Source organism: Dipodomys ordii, unplaced genomic scaffold (genome assembly GCF_000151885.1).
Source record: "Dipodomys ordii isolate 6190 unplaced genomic scaffold, Dord_2.0 Scaffold8, whole genome shotgun sequence".
Taxonomy (NCBI): Eukaryota; Metazoa; Chordata; class Mammalia; order Rodentia; family Heteromyidae; genus Dipodomys; species Dipodomys ordii.
The window spans coordinates 33,409,735-33,434,238 of record NW_012267224.1 but is presented as its reverse complement, the minus strand read 5'-3'; the positions used below and the strand labels follow the sequence as shown (position 1 = coordinate 33,434,238).

The following is a 24,504-nucleotide window of genomic DNA, read 5'->3' as shown; positions in this document are numbered from 1 at the left end:
CTCAAATTAACATTTCTGTTACCATCAATCACTCTGTTCCCATCCCTAAGACTTTCTTTCTTGTCCTAATTACCCACTGTGTTCCAATTATATTAGGGCATATATTCATGGCTTCCCTTTCCCATTTCCTCCATCTTTTTATTTCCTTTTTTTGGAATTCAAATAGAAAGCCAATATTTATTACTCAGAAGAGCCATTCATAGTTCTTTCATAATAAATGTCTTCCTAAGGTGATTTCCTACTAAAGTGGTTTTCATCTAATCATCATCAGCTCATTCCTGTCTCTCTAAACTTTTCAGTGTATTTCATAATGGATGTTTTTTCACATTAATTCCATTTTCACATCTGGACATCATATCTAAGACACAAGGGATGGATATTCAATAAAATGTTTTGAAAGACTAGTTGTATATTTCACTTTGGATCCATTGAATGGGAGTTCTAAGAATGTAATGCTAATCATGTAACACTAAATATTTTTTATAATTTTTCCATGGAAAGGTCATATTTCAGTTTAATTTGAGAATCATCATGTGGGAATGATAGCATACGTGAATTAATTTAGTTCACTGCAGGCACGAGAAGAAGGCTAGTGCTCCAGGCATAGTGATGCTACAGGAAAATTGACCTTCCGTAATAATTGTCTGGTCTAGGAACACTCAACAAATACTAAGTTCTCCTTTCTTTTCTTTAAAAAATTATCTTTAATTAGTTGTGCAAAGGATTTGCAATTTAATAAAGCAGTTTATGCATGAAATGCATCTTTGCCTTAGGAGTTAGAGCACCAGCTAATATGCGAAAGTGTCTCTTACCAAGTTTGAGTCTTGGTCTCAGACCAAAACAAAACAAAAACAAAAACATCTCTTTTACTTAAATGAAAAGAAATGCCCGCTCCATTTATACAGTGAAGTGGAGAATTTGAAAAGAGGATTTTAAATTTTATTTTAGTCTTTAAGTATTGAAAAGGAGTTGCAATTCAGAAAAGTAGTATATGAATAGAATGAATTTTGGTCACTGTCCACCATCATTCTTCCAAAACCACAACTTCCCTCAAATTTCAACTGCATTTTCTCCTCTTCCTCTCTTTATGCTCAACCACTGATCCCAGTTCCCCTTTCAAGTACCTGTTCCCTGGTTTTTATTTTATTAGCCTTCCTAAGAAACTACACAATTTCAGTTATTTTTCTCTTAAATATGGAAGCTAGAATTCATATATAAATGCATTACTATACACTTCAGGATAGTACACAAGTATATTAACCGAAGTATGGTAGATACATAGGAACACATATTTTTATAGCAAATATGTACCATCAAAGTGACATGAAGCAAAATGAGAAAAATCGTTTTAGCAGCATTCGATAAAAAATGGATTAACGGTGGTTACTATTCTTAAACACAAGCACAGCGTGTTTTAAAACAACTGTGTAAATATATTAATGCAACATTGTTCCCAAACAGCAAATATGTTAAGTTTGTATAAATAATTTCAGAGTAGAAACATAAACATTTTGAAAATTTAGGAATTTAGTAGAGCCTTATTAAGTAATGTTGAAGGTGCTAAGGCACTACTGTCAGGTCAGGATGGCCTGTAAAGTCCATTTTAAAATGTCAAACAATCCAATGACATGCATTCAAATATTAAATCTCCAAAATTGCTTTGAGTCATAACACCCAATCAAACTTCAATTTTGCTAATTTTCGTGCAAGAAGCAGATCTCTATGTATGATTCAAACACCACAAAATTCTTTATGTATCATAAGTCTTTCAAATTGGAACTCAAGGCATATCTGCTTTCAGAATCTCTAGCCCATTAACTGTTTTCTGGACACCAACCGATTTTTCACCTGCAACCTCATGAGCACCTCCTGCCTCCTGTGCAGATTGGTAAAATTGAAGTCATCCGGTCTTAAACCTCATCTCTTCACACCTACTTGATAACAGATGATATTTTCAAATGCTATAATTGGGGGACAATGTGTCAAATCCAAATTTCACTAACAGTTGATTTAACAATGGATAAAGAAAATCTTAATGTTTTCTGTGATGTAAAATATAATTAAATAGAGAAAATATGGCTCTATATGAAATCAACTTGCTGAATGAATAACCGGGGCTGTCTAATGTGACATTGTTTAAACAAGGCTCTAAATTGTTTGTATGTTTGTTTCTACGCTTTTGTATTGTAATTTACAAAAAGCCAATGACAATGTAGAACTGGCTTCTTTTGAACCCAAGTTTCTTGTACAAGACTGTACTGTATTGTTGAGCTAAATTTTTATGCTTTTTAAATGTTTTTTTATTGTAAAAATAGTGTGCAGAGGGGTTACAGTTACGTGAGTAAGGTAATGAGTATATTTCCTATCAAGCATTGTTATCTCCTCCTCTCTTTTTCCCCTACCATCCTTTTTCTCTCAACCTCCCCAACTCTCCCACCCCTGAAGTTGTAAAGTTCATTTTCAACATAGTGTCTTGTGCATCTCATTGTTACAATGGGTCAACCTGTATCCTTGTTTCAACATACTGTTATTTCTTTTCCCCTCCCCAAATTAGAAAAATGTATATACAAGATGCAGGGCACCGAAATCAAATACAGTGAAAATGGGGTTATAATACAGTGAAAACAGGGTTATACTGTGGGGAAAGAACATACACGAGAAACAAAAACAATCACATAATACATTTTAGATATGTTAAAAACGGTAGCATGCAAGAAAAAACAAGTTGTGCTTTTTTTTTTTTTTTTTTTTTTTTACAAAATGGACAGCTCTATTTCTTAGAAATGTTCATAGAGCAACCAGAACATCCTCCCATGTCAGGAACTGGGCTATGTACAAAGCTGATTCTGCACTCATCTAATTGTGTGTCATCACCTAATATTCAGAATTATTAGCATGCAAATAGATATATCATGTATCTCAGTAACAGATGTTTGCTTATATTTATATGAATCAATAAAGAAAAATAGATACTCTACTTTCTTAACTAGGTTAATGAGGTTTAGTATGTTTTATTTTTATTAAATTCACAGTTGATCATATAAAAAATTACCCATTTTCTTAAAATAAATGACAGTTCAAAAATAAGTCTAATGTTTTGATTTATAATTTTGCATAGAGTGTGTGAAGAACCAATTTTGGGGGGTTTTACTTTTTTAAAATAATAACATAAGCATAAAACTAAGTGGAAAGCATTATTATATACTGGAATATGTACCATTGCAAATCATATTTGACATCTACCTTTGAAATAGTCACTATATAAAAATGATGAGATGTTAAATTAAAACACCATAGAAACAAACACACCAATAAACAAAATGATACATACATGTTAGATAGAAAAACACACAGAAAAACATCAAACAATTATAATAAAAACAAAATGCTGCATTATAATTGAAGAGAAAATGAAATTCAAGTTTTTTTAATCTTAGTACTTTCTAAAGGACAACTGGATAATTAAAAAGGTATTGGTGCATTATAAAATGTCAAATGAATTCTAAGTAGGATTTGAGTATTTTTAAACTTGTAAAATGTCTGTTTCCTTTTTGACACATTGATGTGCACACATTTGAAATTATATTTATGATTATTCCTTGGGCAGATGTGAACATAATTATGATTGGTATTATAAAATATTTCTAGTTTAATTAGGAGTAAATCTGGAGGCTCATAGCAGTTACTTTCATTACCAAATAAATGCTGAAAATTTCTAGAATGAACTGTTCAAATGAAAAGAAGTATGTTTGATTAACATAAATAACACTTCCTAACTAACTGAACATTTTGGCCAACTAATAAAAATTTAAAAGTTTATGAAATGTTGACCCAGATTTAAGGAAAGAATTAATGTCTGTATGTGTTTCTGTTCTGTTCTTTTTGTTTGTTTCTTTCTTTCTTCCAGTTTGGCTTGCTTCTGCCATTGTATTCACTACATACGATTTCTTTTGGAAACTTTATTTGTTCACAAAGTTTCTACAGGATATACACCTTTGAAAAACTTAATAAAGGTAAGTGTTAATATGTTTCACATTTTAACTATTCTTGAAAATTTTTGCTTCTGAAATGTTTTGCAAAATGTTCAGTCGTGTATTTTCTTTGTAAGACTAAGGTTTTGTGACTAATGCTGTTGCTGTGCATTAAGCATTTTGTAAATGACAGTTGTAGGTGATCTTTTTTATTTGTGTTCCCAGTTAGTTGAAAAGGAAATTAATCATTATTGTATGTCATGATTATTTATAGTAGATAGTCCAGAGAAATACCAAGATGTGAAATTTTATCACGATATAAAAATAAGAGTTGTGTGTTAAACCCAACTATTCCCAAATTGAAGATAGTTTATTTTCTTAAGCAAAATAGAATAGTACAAATGTTTAAATGTTTTCTCCTTTATTCATTTATTAAAAATATTTTGTGAAAAGATTAGTCCATATTTTCAAAGGAAAAATTGTTGCATTCTTTTAAACTATGAAAGTTAAACTTGACATGTCACAAAATCTCAAAGGTTAATTAAATACATAAAAATGGACATATTTTATTAGAGATAAAATTCCATTGTCTTGTGTGAAGACACATTTATTATTAAATACTGCAGTATGTAATTTAAAATGATAAAATATAAGTAATGGATTTAATAATTACTGTTTTGCTTTGTTTTAAATTTTAGGGTTGTGCCTTTTATTGGATATTCACTTCTTGGATTGCCTACTACATTAATCACCCACGATATACACCACCATGTAGGTGAAATTCCTTCTTGGCTAACCCCACACTAAATTACCAATATCTAAGCTCTGATCTGAATCTCATTGAGAACAAAAGCAGTAGGATATACTTAGAAGTTTCATTAAAATTGTCAAGTTTAAATTGTTCCTGTATCACAATTCATCCAAATGAAAGACTTGAAAGACTAAATTGCTGACTTCAAGTTTTTGTTTTTGTTTTTGTTTTTTTACTTTAAGTTTTTTAATCACTAAACAATCTTGAGTCAAATTAACTGATGATACAATACTATGAGATTTGATACTAGGAAAGGTGAAGATTGGAAAGGAAAATTTTCATATAGTTATACAATTATTTACTATTAATTAACAAATGTTTAAAAATTAATGATAATCATTATTTTAAATATCATTCATTATGGAAAAATAGAGCATTTGTTTCTCTAACACACTGCTTTCTACTTTTAACTTAATTAAATAATTACTTGACTCAAATCAGCAGCAATTTTGAGAAAAGCTCAGTGAGTCAAGATCAAATCCTAGTTCATAATATTGTGACTGAGCAATTCCATTTTCTTATCTAGTGTTAATTTTCTTCTTCTCATACCACAGCCCAAGTACACAAGAGGAATCAAATCATTAAATTCTTTTCCATTTAAATGACAATAATTGATTTTAACTAATTCATCATAAGACATACTTATAAAACCTTTATACATAGATATGTTATTTCTTATACGTTTAATGAGAGGAGCTGTGGAAAGGTTACCTTCTCGCATGAAATACGAAGTAATAAAAACATATTTTCTTTATGTATAAATTGGTGATTAAAAAGCATTTGCAGAAAAGTATAAATTTTCAGGTAACTTCCAGGGATTATGTTTATAATTCTATTAACTTTGGAGGTAGAGATAAAAGAACTGAAGTTCAAGGCTACACCAAATAAAGTCAGTGGTACTCCACCTGAAGAAAAAAGTTGGTGGGTCATGTTTATAATCCCAGCTACAAAAAAAAAGATCAAGGTCCAAAATCAACACCATTATTTTTTAGAAAAATGTAAGTATCTGTATACACTTACCCAAGACCATATAACCAGTTCTATTACTTAACATAGAATTTAAAACAGCATCCCAAAGACACTTTGGTCATGGTAGAGAAGATGGAATATGCACAGTACCATTGGTTAGCGAGTAGTTATCTACAATAATCGTTGGTTAGAGAGTAGTTATATCCAATAATACTTGGAAATATGTCTGTATATTTTTGTAGAGTGTAACTCAGAAAAATAAAGTTTTTTTCCCATAATGTCTTCTTTTCCTATTGTTTAGCATTTGGAACCAGGCAAATCACAGTGTCTGCTATCAATTTTCTGGTAGGTATCACATGTCTATTTGATACTTCTTCAACTTTGTTTTTGGTAAGCTTACAAAACGCATTGTATATGAAGAATTTCTATGTGATGAATGTAATCTATTTGATATGATAGATGTAATAATATATGCAACGGAGCAAGTCAAATAACTTTGTAATCTAGTCATTAGCATTCTAAATCTTTAAAGAATTAAAAGTATAGCAAATATTTAGGGGGAAAACCACATTCACAGTCACTTCTTCCTGTTATCTCCACATTTACCAACTTACAAACCTCTAGGAATAAAAAAATACTAATTTGAATGTAAATATCCAAAATTCTTTCAAGAAGAATGTTGAATTTATCTAACTCAATATGAACACAAAGGTTGTCTTTTTTCTTTTTCTTTCTTGCTCTCATTTATTTGTTCATTCATTTGTTACTTCCTTCCTTCTTTTCTCTACTTTATTTCTTCTGGGGATTTTATCCAAGATATCAGCTATTTTCAGATTGTTCTCAATCTGATTCTTCACATCATTCTATAAGCCAGCATGTGATTACACTATATAGCTTGAAATGCTTTATTTTATTAGGTACATAATTATTTCACTTTAATACACAGTATACCTACATGAATTCATCCTCCATTGTTAAAATTCTTCTCTCATTACTGTTCTTAATAGATAAGATTAAAAAAAGAAAAGCTTATGGTTTCAGGATAGGTAGGTAGTGTTGAGGATATGAAAAAAAGTAAAAGTGAAAATAATGAATACGATTTCATTCCATAGCAAGTAGAAAATCACAGATCAGATGAGAGATGCTATGCTTTTCCTAAAAACAAAAACAATGATGACAAATACAAGAAGCCTACCAGACCTGGTATTTCTTAATAACTACCATATGTATGCAAATGAGATTTAATATTTTACAAATAATGTTTCTAATTTATATACATTTTAGTAATTGGATGACATTAAGTGATTAATAACTGATGATCTAATAAAATATGCAGAGATCATCTGGTCCAGGGGACTTACCTATATTTCAGGAATCCATGTATAAGGAAAATTCACAAAGTCATTCATGATAATTGATCCCATTCAGGATAATTGAGAAACTGTAGGTATGAATTCTTAATGTATAGATAAAAAGTGTTAGAAAAGAATAAACAACATATTTTACAGCCAGAAAATTTTCTCCTTTTTTTTTTTTGCAAATTCTTTATTGTGATTAAGTGATTACATAATTTCACAAATTTTACAGTATTGTGGGATAGGGATGCTTAGTTAAAGTCACAAACACATTCTAATTTTCATGGCGCAAATTGTCTATTATAGTCTATAAAGTTCATGAGTTCTATGAGTTTTGACAATAGTTATTTCTTCCACATCGGGTGATGTGTACATTCCTTTCTTTTTGCCTAGTGTCGGCTATTCCCTCTTTTCCATTGCTGCCATTGAGTTGCTCAGTTCATTTTATATTAAAAGTTTAACAACATGCAGTGAATTCAATTGCAAGAGAAAAAGAATGAGAGAGAAAATGATTGGCATTGAATAATTCACTATTTTGTTTGCGGGAGGGTCCAGTCATGGGGCCTGAACTCTGGGCCTGGGCGCTGTGCCTCAGCTCTTCAGCTCAAGGCTAGTGCTCTACCAGTTGGACCACAGCACCACTACCGGCTTTTTTTCTTTTTGCTGATGTGGTGCTGAGGAATCGAATCCAGGGCCTCATGTATGCACGACAAGCACACTACCGCTGAGCCACCTTCCCAGCCCCTGAATAATTCACTATTAAACAAAAATTGTATCTCAATTGAAAATTACTAATTTCTGCTCACATTTTATACTTGCCCAAGTTCTGGTTTTTATTTATTGATCTTGTCACTTCTTTAACAAATGAAAAAATACATTACTCATTTAAAGTTGATCAAGCTTCTGTTGTTATGAAGAATTAGCTTATCATCTGGCAAGAAAATGACATATTAGAATTACATAGAGTGCTATTTTGATGGTAGTTGATTCTTGATTAGTCAGGTGTAGCTTTTATTTTTTTTGATCTATTAACAATTATAATTTTCTCTTTGGCTCCCTGTGATTTATTTTACTGCCATGCAGAATTATCTAATATTTTATGCAAAATATATTGTAAATGAAACAAAATCTATGCACATAATGGAAACCAAAATGTGGCAACTAATTTATTCTTGGATATTATTTGATTTCAATGAGTTGTGCCAGATTATTTTTATGTTGTAAAGATATTTTCCCTGTACTTTGTTTAATATTTTTCTGCCTTTTTATCATTCTAGTATATCCAGGATTCAGAACTTTACAGGGAAAAATAAACAGATAAAAATACAGAAAAATTAATAGAGAATAGAATATTAATGTTTAAAAGTTTTAGGTGCAAATTTGTTCTACTCTTGTCAAAATAGTAGATAAATAATATTTTCTTTTTTATTTTTAATTTTAATTTATCATCAAGGTGATATACAGAGGGGTTACAGTTACATAAGTAAGGTAATAAGTACGTTTATTATCGAACTTGTTACCCCCTCCCTCATTTTATCCCTCATTCTAAATCCCCCCCAAGTTGTACAGATCATTTCCAACATCTAACCTTGTGAATATCACTGTTGCATAGGTTCCCCTTTGTCCTTTGACTAACCATTTTGTTGTTCCCCTTCTCTCCCCTAATTCAAATAAATTTATACACAATGCACAGGGTACAAAAATTGAATGCACTGACAACATGGGATGAACCATAGGGGGAAAAGTCACAAAAGAAATAAAATAACAGTACATTAAGAACAACCACAAAGAAAAGCCTCGTGTCCATGTCTGGTGGTTCACTTTGATTAGCATCATCTTAAATGGCTATATAGGTACATAGCTATTGAGCTATTTGTCTCATCTGCTAAGATTATCATAGATGTATACTAATTATAGCAAATAAAGGAAACTATGGGACCTGTGGAGACTATTTTCATTTCTGCATGCTTTAACAGTTTTCATTCTCATTATCTAATCCTACTTAGAAAGCAACAAATAAAATACTATATTCTATACTCAAAGTTGTCAATGGGCTATGTTTTATGTAAGTAAAAATCCCTATTTTTATTACCAATGTTTCCTCTCCACTTAATGTTCACATTGTAGAAAGCAATTATGTCTTTCCAGTTAGCTCAGTAAGTATTTTTTAAATATTTGTTTCCATTTTCTCTTTTACTCTGCTCAGCAACTTACCAAATTAAACATGTAGCTATTAACATTTAAGGTAAGTATTCAAAGTCCTGAAAATCACTTTGCCCATTTTTGTCTTTACTGTTGCCATTCATTTCAGGGATTTTATTTTTAGAAAAATGGAAATATTCCTGGAGAAGAAAAAATATGTGAGTCTCAAGTAGGCACGCCTTGTCTTGTATGATTTGGGTGAAAGGAGCCTCAGGCATAGAAGAGGTAATTTTTGATTAGTGAAGAGTCCAATGGGAAGAATGTATTAAAGGCTTTAATAGATATAGCATGTGGAGCCTTGCAGTAAGAACCACAGAAAAGCCAGGAAACTGCTTTTGAAAAGAGTGATGCTTATGAATGAGGTGAATCAAGGACAAATAGTAAGCTACAGTGAAGAGCCTTAATTTCCAGCACTCTGCTCTGTCTGGGTTATGAAGAATAGCATTACTTTGCCTACTTATGTTGACTCATTGTAAAGATTAACAGGTATTATACTGTGGGGGAAGAACTTACAAAAGAAACAAAAAAATCACATATGGCATTATAAATATGTTAAAAACAATAGCAAGAAAGAAAAAAACTACTTGTGTGCCTATCTTGGGGTTGATTTTGCTTAACATCATCTTATGTGTTCATATGTTTATAGCTTTTGACCTTTTCTGTTTGTCCTAGATGTATTGCAAATAAGGGAAAGCATGGGACTTATGTTTCTTTGGGCCTGGCTTACTTCACTTAATATAATTTTTTCCAAGTGTTTCCATTTCCTAACAAATGGGGTGATGTTCTTTCTGATGGAGACATAGAATTCCATTGTATATATACCACATTTTCTTGATCCATTCATCTACTGCTTCTGGTGCCCTGCATCTTGTATATACATTTTTATAATTTGGGGAGGGAAAGGGAAATAACAAAATGCTGAAATAAGGATACAGGATGACCCATTATAACAATGAGATGTACAAGACACTATGTTGAAAACTAACTTTACATTTTCAGGGGAGGGAGGGAGGAGTTGGGGAGGTGAATAGGGAAGAGATGGTAGGGGAAAAACAAAGAAGGAGGTAACAATGCTCAATAGAAAATATGCTCATTACCTTACTCATGTAATTGTAACCCCTCTGTACAGTATTTTTACAATAAGAAAGCATATACAACTTTACAGGTATTTTCCATTGCAGAATTAAAACAAATGCTCTGTAGGATGACCTCATTTGCCCTTTACATTCAACTCAGCCCTCCAAATCACCTATAATAATAATAGCAAACACAGAAATCAAGCTTCCTACCTACCTTTGCTTGGTATTTTGTCCAGCAAAATTTTCTTTAGAAACTAAACTTGGAAGTTTTATTATGCTAGCTTAATATATGTTTTAATATAATTTATGATTTTCACTTGAAACATGCTGATAGGAATAGTAATAATTCAAATTAAAATCAGAAGATAGAACAGTTTTATACAAATTTTAAAATAAAATACTGTAGTTTGTCATTTATGACTTAATGTGGAATCTATCACAGCACAATTTATTCAATAAAAGATCTTATTTTATAAGTTTACCAAATACATTTACAAATATAATTACATTATAATGTATTTTTATCACACACAAAATAAATGTAATCTCTGAAGTTTTATTTTAGCTTTTGTCACTATTTTCAAAAGTTAATTTGTACCTATTAATAGATATTTTACTATCTTGATTATTCTATTATATTTCAATTTTCTTCAACAGAAAATATGTGGAAGTTTATTAACATACAATATGAGTTATAAGAAATGAGATTTATTCATCTGAATAAATGTTGGCTTATACTATCAAATCATATTCTACACTATGAATACATATCAGATACTATAATTAAAACCAATTCACAAATCAAAAAATAAGTTCAAATGTAAGAAAATATGAAACATAATTTATGATTATTGTTGCCATTGGCACTATCATTTTTGTTACAAAGAAATTAAAAATAGGTGATCCTTCAATCAAAACAAAGAATGAAATGTTTGGTAGATTCTTTATCTTAATTTAATGAATGAAATGACTATTATCAATTAATGCAATGAAAAATGTATCAGAAACACATTGCATACAGATTTACATAATGATAAAAAGCAATGGGAAGATATCTTATGTTCTGAAATTTCCAGAATTAATATCATGAAAATGGCTCTGCCCCCAAAAGCAATCTATAGATTAGTGCAATGCACATCAAACCCACAATGTCATCACAGAAACAGAAAAACCAATCCAAAATTCATGTGAAATTATAAAAGACCGTGAGTAACATAAACAATCTCAAGATAAAGTATAATGACAAATGAATCCCAAGGTCCAAGTTCAAATTACACTCCAGGGAGAGAACAATGAGACAATAAGAAGAGGTCATTTTAATTAGTTAAACAGCCATTATAGACCCATAGACCTGAAGAACAAAGAATAGAAAGCCTAGGAATAAAACACCACAGATATCAGATTTTTGACCAATGACCTCAAAATATACAGAAACATGTGGGGGAAAAAAAGACAACCTATTTGGCCAATGATATTGGCAAAACTAGTTATTTTCTTATGAGAGACTAGAAATGTGATTTCTATCTTTCACCTTATATCAAATTGAACTCCAAGTAGATCAAAGAACTTGAAGTAATACCTGAAACTTTAAATATAATACACGACACATAAGTAAAACCTTGGGAGTTATAGTCATAGTTAGCTTTTTTTTTTCTAACTTCTGAATTTCCCCAAGAGGAAAAAAGAAGAGTAGTCAAGTAGAACTACTGCAAACTGTCTGTACAGCAATAAAACAATCTCCAGAACCAAGACATAACCCAAAGAGTAAAAAGATAGTTCAAATAATTAAACTTCAAATGAGCAAATAATCCAATTAAGAAACAGAGAAAACATGGGGGTGGGGGAGGATGGGAAGGGATGGGAAGGGGAAACAAAGGAGGAGGCTACAATGCTTGATAAGAAATGTACTCATTATCTTGCCCATGTAATTGTAACCCCTCTGTACAGTATTTTCACAATAAAAAATAAATTTAAAAAAAGGAACAGAGAAAACAGTTTTCAGAAAGAGAAATCCAAAATGGCTGATAGGAACATGAAAAAATGACCAACATGCTTAGCTATAAAGGAAATAAAAATTAAAATTACACTAAGACGGCATTTCAAAAAGTAGCCAGGATGGAAATCATCAAGAAAACAAAAACAAATATTTTCATTGATGCTATACACTCCTGATGGGAATGTAAATTAGTGTAAAAACTAGAGATATCATTAGAAAGGTTCTTCAAATACCAGAAATAATGGTATATTTTTACTCCTATATTATGGATGCTAGATTCAAAGGGCATACAAATTCATGGAGCCATATACACACACAATGAGAGAGAGGGGGGGGAAGAGAGGAGAGAGAGAGAGAGAGAGAGAGAGAGAGTGGTGAGGCAGACAGACAGAGATCATGAATCTAAGTTTGGGACTGTTTATAGGGATGAAGAGAATGGGAGAGGGAAAAAGAATGATGGAGTATAAAGGATTTCAAATAAATTTCAAGTATATAAACAGATGGCATAAAGAATCATAATGAAAGCTATGACTAGTAGGGTTGTAAGGATAGGGAAAGATAAAGCAGTTAAAAGAGATATCATTATCAACATATATGTACATCTGAAATCCCTCGTTATAATTAGTGTTCACTGATAAATGAAGAATGTTAGGAAAGTGATAGAGGTTCTGCAGGGGGCTGAGTTCCAGCAGAATGGAGGAGGGTTAATAGTGGGGATAAATAAAGATGAACATGCTTGAAGTATTTTATTCACATGAATGCAAATAGAATAATAAAAATTGTTGAATATATATGTATGTATGTCATATTGTGATCATAGTGCCTGAACTCTGGGCCTGGGCACTGTCCCTCGGCAATTCAGCTCAAGGCTAACACTTTACCACATGAGCCAGTGCCACTTCCGCCTTTTTCTGCTTATGTGATATTGAGGAATCGAACCCTGAATATTTTAAAAGAAAGTGCATGTTGACTTTGATTGGGATTCATTGTATGAATGTATGAAAATACCACAATGAAAAAAAATTTGCTCAATGTAGGTTAATAAATATCCAAAATTCAACTTTGCCCTTTTTGTGAAAATTTAGGATATAAAATACCTCCAACTACAATACATGATTTTTGGTATGAAATTTGTAATTACATTGTTCCTGGCTCTTCAAATAAAAATTGAACATTAATTGAATTAATCCCCTGAAGATGACTGGTTCAGTGGCATTTTTATATAACAGAATAGGTGTTAAATCATTTTCTGTAACAGAAAAGACAATAAATCTTTTTATATAATAGAAGAGGTGATAAATCCCTTTCAGTCTGTTTCTTTCCTATTTGAATATGTCAAAATATATGCTGTTATTCACTAGTTTAAGTCATTCAGAAATTCAAGCATATAGAACGTACTATATCTGAACAAATGCACACAGAAATAACTGAAAGGAAAATAATGGAATTGCATATGTTTTAAAAGACTATTTGGAAATTGTTTCAATAATATGCTCCACTTGGGGATTTACTGTAGATAAAAGTTAAGTCTAAGCAATAATGATTACTGAGTGTCATAATCTTTTATCCATAACAGTCCTTATGTGAGGAACCAATGTGTTGTCAGGTAAGGTAAGCATTGCAAACAATGTGACTCTTCACTTTAGATAGCACACGTTCGGAATTGGGGACAGAAGTAGGTAGCAGACCCAGGAGTAGGTAGCAAGCCCTTGATCTTGGTGAATCATAATGCCCTATGAAAGGGATTACTGGTAAAACATACATAATGAAGAGATCCCACAAAAATATCTTTCAGATGTCTGTGTCATTACATCAAACTCTAATTATATACAAGAATAGCCTTCTCTCTGTCTCTTTCTGTCTCTCTTTCCTTTCCTTTTTGTCTCCTTTATCTCTCCTCTTGCTGCCTTTCTCCTTCCTACTTTATTCCTTCCTTTGTTTTTTGATCCCTTTTCTTCTTTTTTCCAGTGTTTATGATGCTTCCATGGCCTCGGGCCTAACAGAGACATACACCCCAATCATTTTGTTTTATACTTATTTTTGGAATTAAGTCTGCTTAAAATTTTCCCAGGATGGGTTTGAATTTATTGTGTTCCCACTTCCCCTTCCTGAGAAGCTGAAATTACAGGAATGCACTAGTATGTCTGGCTAGCACCTTCTAATTAATGAGGCATATTGAATTAGTTATCAAAGAGAGTCAAAAAATATCTTTGTAATTTGTAACCTACCATGATTAGTAATATTGGATTTAATATGCCCACATACAGCTTGTCATAAAATTTCTTCTTAGTTATTATATATCATAATATATATATAATATGTATATAATCATATACATGTATATATGTATATTTATAGATACATATATTATATTAATATATACATATAATAGTATATAACTATATACATATACTAATACATTTATAGTATAAGAATATAATATACACATATAATATATGTATATTTACATATATAATCTCTCCATTTAATATATTGAATTGGGTTTATATTTGTTTACAATATATTTTAATAAGAACAGAAATATCACACTGAAAATATTTAATATATTTTACAGATTTGTGAAGCTGGGAATCATTTCATCAATGTGATGTTAGCTCATCCAAATCACACAGGTTAGTTTCTTTTCCTTTTTATTCTCAGATTGAAGTTGTTAATAATTATTTTATGAAGCTATACAACTTTTAGTAATTGTTGGAATGAGAACAGAAACATTTTCTAGTTTTGTTCCTGTTTTCTGTTTTTCTTTTCTTGTCGGTCCTGGAGCTTGAACTCTGGGCCTGGGCGCTGTCCCTGTGCTCTTCAGCTAGAGGCCAGTGTTCTACCCTGTGAGCCACAGAGCCACTTCCGGTTGTCTACTGGTTTTATTGGTGATAAGAGTCTTATGGAGTTTCCTGCCCAGGCTGGCTTTGAACCATGATCCTCAGATCTTACCCTCCTGAGTAACTAGGATTACAGGTTTGAGCCACCGGTGCCCAGCTTGTTCCTATTTTCTATATTTGAATCAAATGCATTACATAGTACTTCCTTTAAAATGAAATGCACTTGGATATCACCATGCCATCCATGCAAATATTAGACAAAACTCCTGTTTTAGATATCTGAAATTAGCTAAGTTGAGTAACATAACATTGACAATAAGGCAATGTATTGCTTAATTATCTCTATAAAATGTGCTAATTATATAATTTACTGACTCAAACACTTCTGACAGTTTAGGTCAGTTTGGGAATTCCAATAACTTACTGTACATAATGAAAGATTGCAAACTTCAAATAGATATGGTCAACTTTGGGTCTTCTTGTACAGTTCTAATGACTGTGTGAATATGATTAATGTACATTATATTTGTTAGGAAATGGAAAGACTTGGAAAAAAATCACATTCAATGAAGTAAGCCAGACCCAAAGAAACATAGGTCCCATGGTTTCCCCTATTTGCAATATCTAGAATACATATAGGACAGTCTTATCAGATGAGCAGAAAAATCTCAAAAGTTATGCACATTTGACCATACAAGGTGATGCCAAGAGATAGGATACAGGAGGTTTTTCTTTGTTATTTTTAAGTGATATTTTTGTATGTTCTTCTCCCTATGGCATATTCCTTGTTGTCCCTGTATTTGATTTTGATAGACCTTTGTGAATTTTTTATGGTAAAGATACTGTACAGAAGGATGACAGTTACAAGAATAAGGTAATGATTATATTTCCTATCAAGCATTGTTACCCCCTTCTTTGTTTTATAAATGTTTTCTTTCTTATCTTTATGTAGCTGTACAAAGGAGATGCCACTTGACAAAGCAGTTTATAAATAAAACGTATCTTGATCACTGTCACCTTTCGAACATTCTCACCAATCACATTCCTTCCCATCGCTTAGCTCAGTGTTCTTAATCATTTTTTTCTGGGTACTTTATTTTATTTATTTTATTTTTTATTTGTGAAAATACTCTACAGTTACATGAGCAAGGTAATGGGTACATTTCTTATTGAGCATTGTTGCCTCCTCCTTTGTTTCCTCTTACTATCTCTTCCCATTTTTCCCATCTCTCCCCACCCCGCCAGCACCTTCCCTCCCCTCCTCCCAGGCCCCCCCATTTCTTTTCAAATGGAACAATATCATTATTTCTCAATTGTTTATTAACCCTTCCATCAAATACGCAATTGATACACATATTTCATGTCCACTTACATATTAATGTTCATTCTGGCAATCCTGATTAGTTTGTTCTTTCTCCTATGCTTATCATTCCAAGTATTTGTAGCACTGTATGAATATATTCAACTATAGGATGCCTGCCTATTATCATAATTCCTAACTCACCACAGACATGTTTGTGAGTGATATACCTGGAATTCACCAGTCACTCATTTTGCCGACTTATGGTGCAAATGATTTTTCATGAATGCAGGTTATACTGATCTCCAACTTGCATCCTTGAAACGCAGGATGGAGATAAGTATTACAATGATAGTAAAGAAATGACTTTATAAAGAGGAAAATATCATGTTTGCATTCAAAGATTAACAGTAACAATAAATGTCTGCAAAGAAAGAACAGAACATTCTAAAGAGAGGTTGAACAACTTTACAATTTCGAGGTGGGGGAGGGAGGAGTTGGTAAGGTGGGGAGGGAAAGGATAGAAGGGGAAAAACAAAGGGGGGGGTATTAATGCTACGTAGGAAATGTACTTATTATCTTACTCATGTAACTGTCCTGAACTGAATCATCAATTTAAAATATTGATCCAAGAGAAGTTTTTAATTAAAACAAAAACGGATTGTAGTGTTGGCATAGGTTGCTCTCTCTTCAATAAGCAGTATTCAGGGGGCCAGGATGACAAGTGAGATCTTTCTTCAAGCAATACTACTTAAAGCAGTCAATCTATCAATATAATTAGGGATGAAGCCTAATTATATAAGATTTCAATGCAATGAATACTCTATTATTTCATTTAACATATATTGTATTAAAACTATATTTTGAAAAAAATATAATGATGGATGGTACTATTTAGTAATACACAATAAACTTGTATGCTAGTACAATGAAAATAATCAACCTACTTTTTATACATATATGTCTCTTTACATATAACATAGTCAGTATTTAACCTGAAAAATACATGTACAAAAATGTGAATTGCACTTAACTTCATCATATACAGGTTGATCCATTGTAATAATGAGATATACAAGACACTATGTTGAAAACAAACTTTACAATTTCGAGGTGGGGGGAGGGAGGAGTTGGTAAGGTGGGGAGGGAAAGGATAGAGTGGGAAAAACAAAGGGGGGTAATAATGCTCCATAGGAAATGTACTCATTATCTTACTCATGTAACTGTAACCCTTCTGTATAGTATCTGTACAATAAAAATATTTTTAAAAAGAAGTTAAAAATGTGAATTTGTATAGTGCTGATTTTTCCCCACTTCTAGGGATGAAAAACAGAATCTAGGGGGTAATATCTCAGACTGTCCTGTGTACTTATTCTATCTCTGAAAATCAGTAGCTTTAAATTGCATAGTTTTCTCAACCGTTTATTCCTTTGAGTAATGTGTGAACACTTTAATTAATAGATTAATAGCTTTAATTACCTAGATGTGCTGCAGTACTAGTAGCATTAAATTCCATACATATTTTTTCTTTCTTAAAGATGAGTAGTGCTGAGATCTACAGAGTACTTGTATATGTTTTTATGCTGATATTTCTACCCCAGTGACTTTTTATTATGATTTTTGTGTTGTAACTAAAAGAGTTTCAGTGCTTTTTTTTCTGAGTACACCTTAGTACAGTGAATAAAACATCAGTCTTATAATTCATATTTATCTTTACAAATGTCACAGCTAAAAGTTCAACTTGAAATCATTGCTTATTTTCAAAACTGTTTCCTGAGGGGGGGAAAACAAAAAATAGAAATTAAGTGACAATATGCTGAACATGATGAGAACTGTAAATAATATTCCTGATTTTATAGCAGACATAATTCATAAGGCATTTCAGAATTAACTATATTGATTCAGTTTAATACTCTTATGACATATTTTTCGGACTCTTCTGATTTAAATAATATTCTTATAAAATTCGCTTTGGATTTTAACTACATCAATACTATTTTGAAGTATTTAATAATCTTAATCAAACACATGCATTTTGATAGCAAAGAGGATTTTGAAGATACATGCAATTATCAAAACATATTTTGTACTTTTAGCATGAAATACAGCTACATCTAGAAATATATACAAAATAATCATATTTATTATTTTATATAAATCTTAAGAAAATGATTGCCTCCATGTATCTGATGTGTTTTTTTTTAATAAAATAGTCAGGAGGTGGTTAGACAATATGATGCAAGTCCAAAGCTTATAGCATGAAACCTATGCTTTTTGGGGTATAGTTTGCTTCACTTAATATCATATTTTCCAAGTATTTCCATTTGTTTATGAGTGGGACAATGTGATTCTTTGTGATGAAAGCATAGAATTCCATTGTGTGAGTGTGTGTGTGCATCACATTTATACATATGTATATAACATTTATATACCATATTTTCATGCTCTATTTGTTCATTGAGGGGTATCTAGGTTGATTCTATATCTTAACCATGCTGCACTGAATCTGGTTGTGCTAGTAACTTTGGTGTGGCTGGTTTTTGATCAGTTCTTAAAAGCCAAGGAGTGGGATTGCTGAGTCATAAGGAAGCTCTATGTTTACTCATTTGAGCAACTTCCATACTGCTTTCCAGGGTTGCTGAATGAGTTTACATTCCTACTAACAGTGTAGTACTGTTCCCTTTTGTCCACATCCCTGCCAGCATCTGTTATTGTTAGTCTTTTTTTTTTTTTTTTGGTGGGTCTTGGAGCTTGAACTCTGGGCCTGGGTGCTGTCCCTGCGCTCTTCAGCTCAAGGCCAGTGCTCTACCGCTTGAGCCACAGCGCCACTTCCGGTTTTCTAGTGGTTTTTATTGATGATAAGAGTTTCACGGAGTTTCCTGCCCGGGTTGCTTTGAACTGCGATCTTCAGAACTCAGCCTCCTGAGTAGCTAGGATTACAGGCTTGAGCCACTAGCGCCCAGCTATTTTAATCTTTTTGATAATGGCCATGCCACGTGGAGTGATAAAGAAGTTCAATGTTGTTTTCTTTTTTCTCTCTCTCTTTTTTTTTTTTTTTAGTGGCCAGAGATGTTGAATATGTCTTCATGTGTCTATTGGCCATTTTAATTTCTTCTTCTGAGAAGTTTCTCCTTAAGTCTTTAGCAAATTTATTAATTGGGCTGTGGTTTCTTTGGGGATTTGTTTTGGCGAGGATTAATTTTTTGAGCTTTAAGTATATTTTAGATATAAAACCCTTGACTGATGCATAGCCAATATTTTCTATTTTCTGGGCTTTCTATTTATCTTGCTACGTATATGCCTTGTCATGCAGAAACTCATCAGTTTGACGCAATGCAATTTATATAGTCATTCTTTGATTTGTTGTGATTCTGTGTCTTTACTTAGAAGTTTCACCTTGTGTCCAGGCATCCTAGTGTTTCCGTTTCCCTTTCTGTAATATTTTCAGGTTGTCTGCTCTTACCTCGAGATCTTTGATCCATTTGGAATTGATTTGGGTGCAGGTGATATATAAGGATCTAGCTTCAGTTTTCTGTACATGTATAGCCAATTCTGTCAGCACCATTTGTTGAAGAGGCTGTCTGTTTTACATCCTGTGTTTCTGGCTCAAGTATCAAATATTAAATGGGATAGGATAGGTTCAAAAAGATTCAATGGTTATATGCAAATAAAATAGTTTTTATCAAAATGAACTCCAAGACATGGAAACAAGAGGTTTTTCATTGAACTGTTCTGTTTCATTTTTCTGGATTTTTCCTTCTTTCAGTCACTTATTTTTTCTTTTCTTTTCTTTTAATTTCTGTACCCTTTGTCTTGTATGTAAGTTTATCTGGTTTGGGGAGGTGATGGGGAAACTCAGAAATGGTGGACAAGGGGTGCACTAATTCAGTAAGGATATCCATTAGACACTATGTTGGAAATGAACAGTACAATTTGGGGCATCAGGAGGGAAAAATCTGTAAGAAAATGAGGGAGGGGTAACACTGTTGAAAAAGAAATGCATTCATTAACTCACTTGTGTAACTGTAAACCTTCTATACATTACCTTTGTAATAAACATTTGAAAATAATGAAAAACATTACTGTTTGAATTTTCAAGCTCTTTTTAATAAATATGAGAATAAAGAAAAGCTCATAACATTTTAATAAATTTGAAAATAAAAAAGCTCAAAACATTTGAAAGTAGATTTCTTTTCGGTTTATAAATTAGATGGCTATAAATTTATGCCTACACGTTATCTAGTGTGTAAAATAAGCATATAGTCAAACTTTCAATGTGTAACATCACTGATTATTTTTTTCTAAAAGGAAATAATGCTTGCTTCCCAAGTCCAAATTATAACCCTCTTACATGGATGTTTTTCCTGGTTTCATGTCCTAACTACACTTATGAGGTATGTCATATTTATCTGTAAAGTAGTATTTGATAATTTATAGTAATATATATGCTTTATATGTATCATATTTTAATATGTAAAATATATATGAAGACCTTAGCTGGGCACCTCTAGCTCTTACCTGTAATTCTAGACACCACAAGGTTGTAATCTGAGGATCATAGTTCAAAAAGCAGCCCATGCATGAAATATCTGTGAGACTCTTGTCTCCATCTTGTCTCCAATTATTCACAGCACTGTGGCTCAAGTGGTAAGAGTGCACCAACCATCAGCAAAAAAGAGCTCAGGGACAATGCCCAGGGCCAGAATTCAAGCCCTAGATCTGGCAAAATATAAATGAAAAATATGGAGATTTACACTAAAAATGCAAGATCAACAATATAAAGTCAATTCTTATCAAAAACATGGATGCAAATGTATTTTAGCCATAATTTTTGCTTCAGGAAGAAGAAATTGCTCATAAATACCTTGCCATAAAATATTTTGAAATGTTGCCTTTGCATGTGTGTACGTATGGCTTCAATATTTATGTGGCAGTTACTCAACCACACCCACTTTTTCTGTTTTGTCGGTCGTGGGGCTTGAACTCTGGGCTTGGGTGCATCCCTCAGCTCTTCAGCTCGACTCGCGCTCTAACACTTGATCCACAGCACCACTTCCTGTTTTCTGAGTGGTTTATTGGAGATAAAAGTCTCATGACCTTTCTTCCCCGGGCTGGATTTGAGCAGCTGTCCTCAAATCTCGACCTCCTGAGGAGCTAGGATTAAAAGCAAGGTCCACTAGCTCCTTTTTTATACTAGTTATTCTGAGATAAGGTTTTGCTTTATGACTCTGATTCCCTAATTGGACTTCTGTGTTTTTGTGTATGTGTACCTGTTCTGGGTACAAACTGAGAACCTGAGTCCTTTTGTGTAAGGGTAGCACTCTACCACTTAAGCCACAGATTACAAGCATGAGCCACCAGTTTCAGCTTGATCTTCCTATTTAATGTTGTGGCTATGATGGCAGCTATTTGTCACCACATGTAACTTTCTCTATTGAGATGCTATCTCCTAATTTTCTGCCCAGCTTTTCCTTAAGCCAAGATCTACCCAATTTTAGCCTCTCCCAGAACTGGGGTGACAGACACAACCACCATATCCAGCCATTGGTTTAGGAGAGGTCTTGTGTATATATATACTTGAACTAGTCTGGAATTACTGCCATACCAATTTCAACCTCCCATAAGCTTCCAGAACCCAAGATATATTTATGAATTTCAATATTTATCAAAAGTTTTAATGCTCTTTTTTGCCTTATTTGATACAATTTCAAATTTTACTTTCATATGTTTTACTTTCACATTGTTTTTTCTGGAAATTTCTTTCTACATATAGCTTTTCCAATGTGTATGCTTTAAAATTGTCTATTTAAGGTCATAAGTAAAAAGTCACTAGATTAACTTCAAATATGTTAACTCACGATTGATTTTCATTCACCTGTTTCTTTTATTTTCACAGATTGGATCATGGATTAGTTTTACAATAATGACTCAAACACTGCCAGGTAAGCTTTATTGACATTATAATTTTTAAGTGAAGGTGGACATGCACTTTTATGAGAAGTACTTTCTTGGAATAAGTTCCCTATACAGATAAAAGTTAGAATGTTTATAAAATGATTTTATGCTTTTATTTTTATCTTGATGTTGATTTTTTACCAATATTAAAGTATTGAGATAATATTTACCATTTATTTCTGTATAATTATTGTCTAAACTCAACAAGGAAACATAAATCAAATATATTAAGAACTTAGATTTTTGTTGGAAAGAAGTAATGTTATCTATGCATTTCAGTATGGATTGCTTCTGCATATGCTCAGGCTGTGTATGTTGTGTTCCAATGAATCTAAAAAAAGTTGGCCTAGGGAGAATTGAGAAGGTCATCTTTAATACCAGTCATTTTAAAACAGAATAGAAAGTTAAACTGAATGATCTCTCTGTATGTTCAGAGATACATTTCATTCATTGTTGTTCTTTTGATAATAACTTTGAATCATTATGTGGTTTATTACATTGTGTATGTCATGAAAATTCCTGGGTGAGTCATATATATATGAAAGACTGTGATTGTAAGCATTCATAAAAATTATTTATTTTTGTAATAGTGGGATATAAAGATGTAGAGTTTTATGGAAATTTTCTTCTAGATGTTCTATGTTTATTCAAGTTATACTGTTTGAACATATGATGATATCTTATGAATATGAAGAAATTGACAAGAATCTATATAACATGAGAAGTATTTATAAGTTATATTTATTCCCTTTTATTGCATCCATCATATAAATTTAGAAGGGTAATTATTTCTCTTTTTCCCTTCTAGTTGGGATTTTTACACTTCTGATGAGTATCCAGATGTCTCTGTGGGCACAAAAAAAACATAAGATTTACTTGAAGAAATTCAATTCATACGTGCATAGGAAATCAGCAATAATTCCATTTTTATTGTAAATAAAAGGTGTTTTCCCAACATATCCAGAAACACAATATATGACTTCCCCAATCATAGAGTCAAGACTGGCTATAATGCTGTGATAGTTCATGAACAACAATGTTCTTACTGAAAAAATTATACAATTGCATGATGGATCCAAATTTAACATAGTTAAAGTAATGAAAGTGAAGCTACAGTTAATCAATGAAAAATAATTTTGGGACTATAATAAGCACTGGAACTTTGAACAAATTTATGAACATTTTTGAAAGTTAAGATTTTTTGAATAGTACTAATTTCAAATAATATGTTGATAATCAATTTTTTCTCTATGGTCTAATGCACTAAAGTGTTACATTTCTTGTATTATTAGTTAATTTCTTGTGAATTTTAGACATTAAAAGTGAATTTTTCATAAATACTCAAAGTTTATTATTTATTCATCATCTACTTATGTCAAAATTTTGATATTATAACAATTCAGTTCTTATTTTGGCATCATTAAATATTTTTAATTTGAAATATTTTGAAATGTGCATTTGTAAATCATTTGTTTACACTCATAAATTATATATAATTTATACATGTATAAAATTATACATTTATACCCATATATAAATTATTCATATGTTTTGAAATATATACATTTATAATATATAATATGGCAAAATTATGCAGCTATTAGAATACAGAATGTTTTAAATGTTTAGTTTTTGCAAACCAGTTGTTTTGTTTAAGTGTTTATGTGACCGCGTATACATACATTAAAGGTGATTGACATTATAAAAATTAAAGTAAAATTTTGAAGGAAATTCTATGTCTATTTTGAAATTAACACTGCTTAACAATGATTTCCAGTTGTCAGATTAAATACATGTGTTATAAAATATTGTCATTGAAGTTCTTAAATGATATAGAAATATGGCAAAATATTTTTGCAAAGTAAGCATGTTTTTACCAAGTAACCATCTGCTATTAAGATACATGTAGCCAACTATTCACGAAAAGAAAACTGTCCTTTAAATCTTCATTACTTCTGGTTTCTGGTGGCTTAGGCCAGTAATTCAACTATTCTGGAAGTTGAGATCTGTGAAATTGTGGTTTGAA

General features: G+C 31.8%; 1 protein-coding gene across 1 annotated transcript in view; it reads left to right on the top strand.

The window, feature by feature from the left end:
- Window positions 1-23,785, top strand: part of Tecrl (trans-2,3-enoyl-CoA reductase-like) — a 72,526-nt gene extending 48,741 nt beyond the window's left edge. Inside the window, exons 6-12 of the mRNA XM_013008988.1 lie at window positions 3,908-4,013; window positions 4,670-4,742; window positions 6,053-6,096; window positions 14,959-15,016; window positions 20,832-20,917; window positions 22,420-22,465; window positions 23,287-23,785. Coding sequence (XP_012864442.1) covers window positions 3,908-4,013; window positions 4,670-4,742; window positions 6,053-6,096; window positions 14,959-15,016; window positions 20,832-20,917; window positions 22,420-22,465; window positions 23,287-23,414 — 541 coding nt within the window. The 3' untranslated portion in view covers window positions 23,415-23,785. The remainder of the gene's footprint in view (window positions 1-3,907; window positions 4,014-4,669; window positions 4,743-6,052; window positions 6,097-14,958; window positions 15,017-20,831; window positions 20,918-22,419; window positions 22,466-23,286) is intronic.
- Window positions 23,786-24,504: the final 719 nt, after the last annotated feature.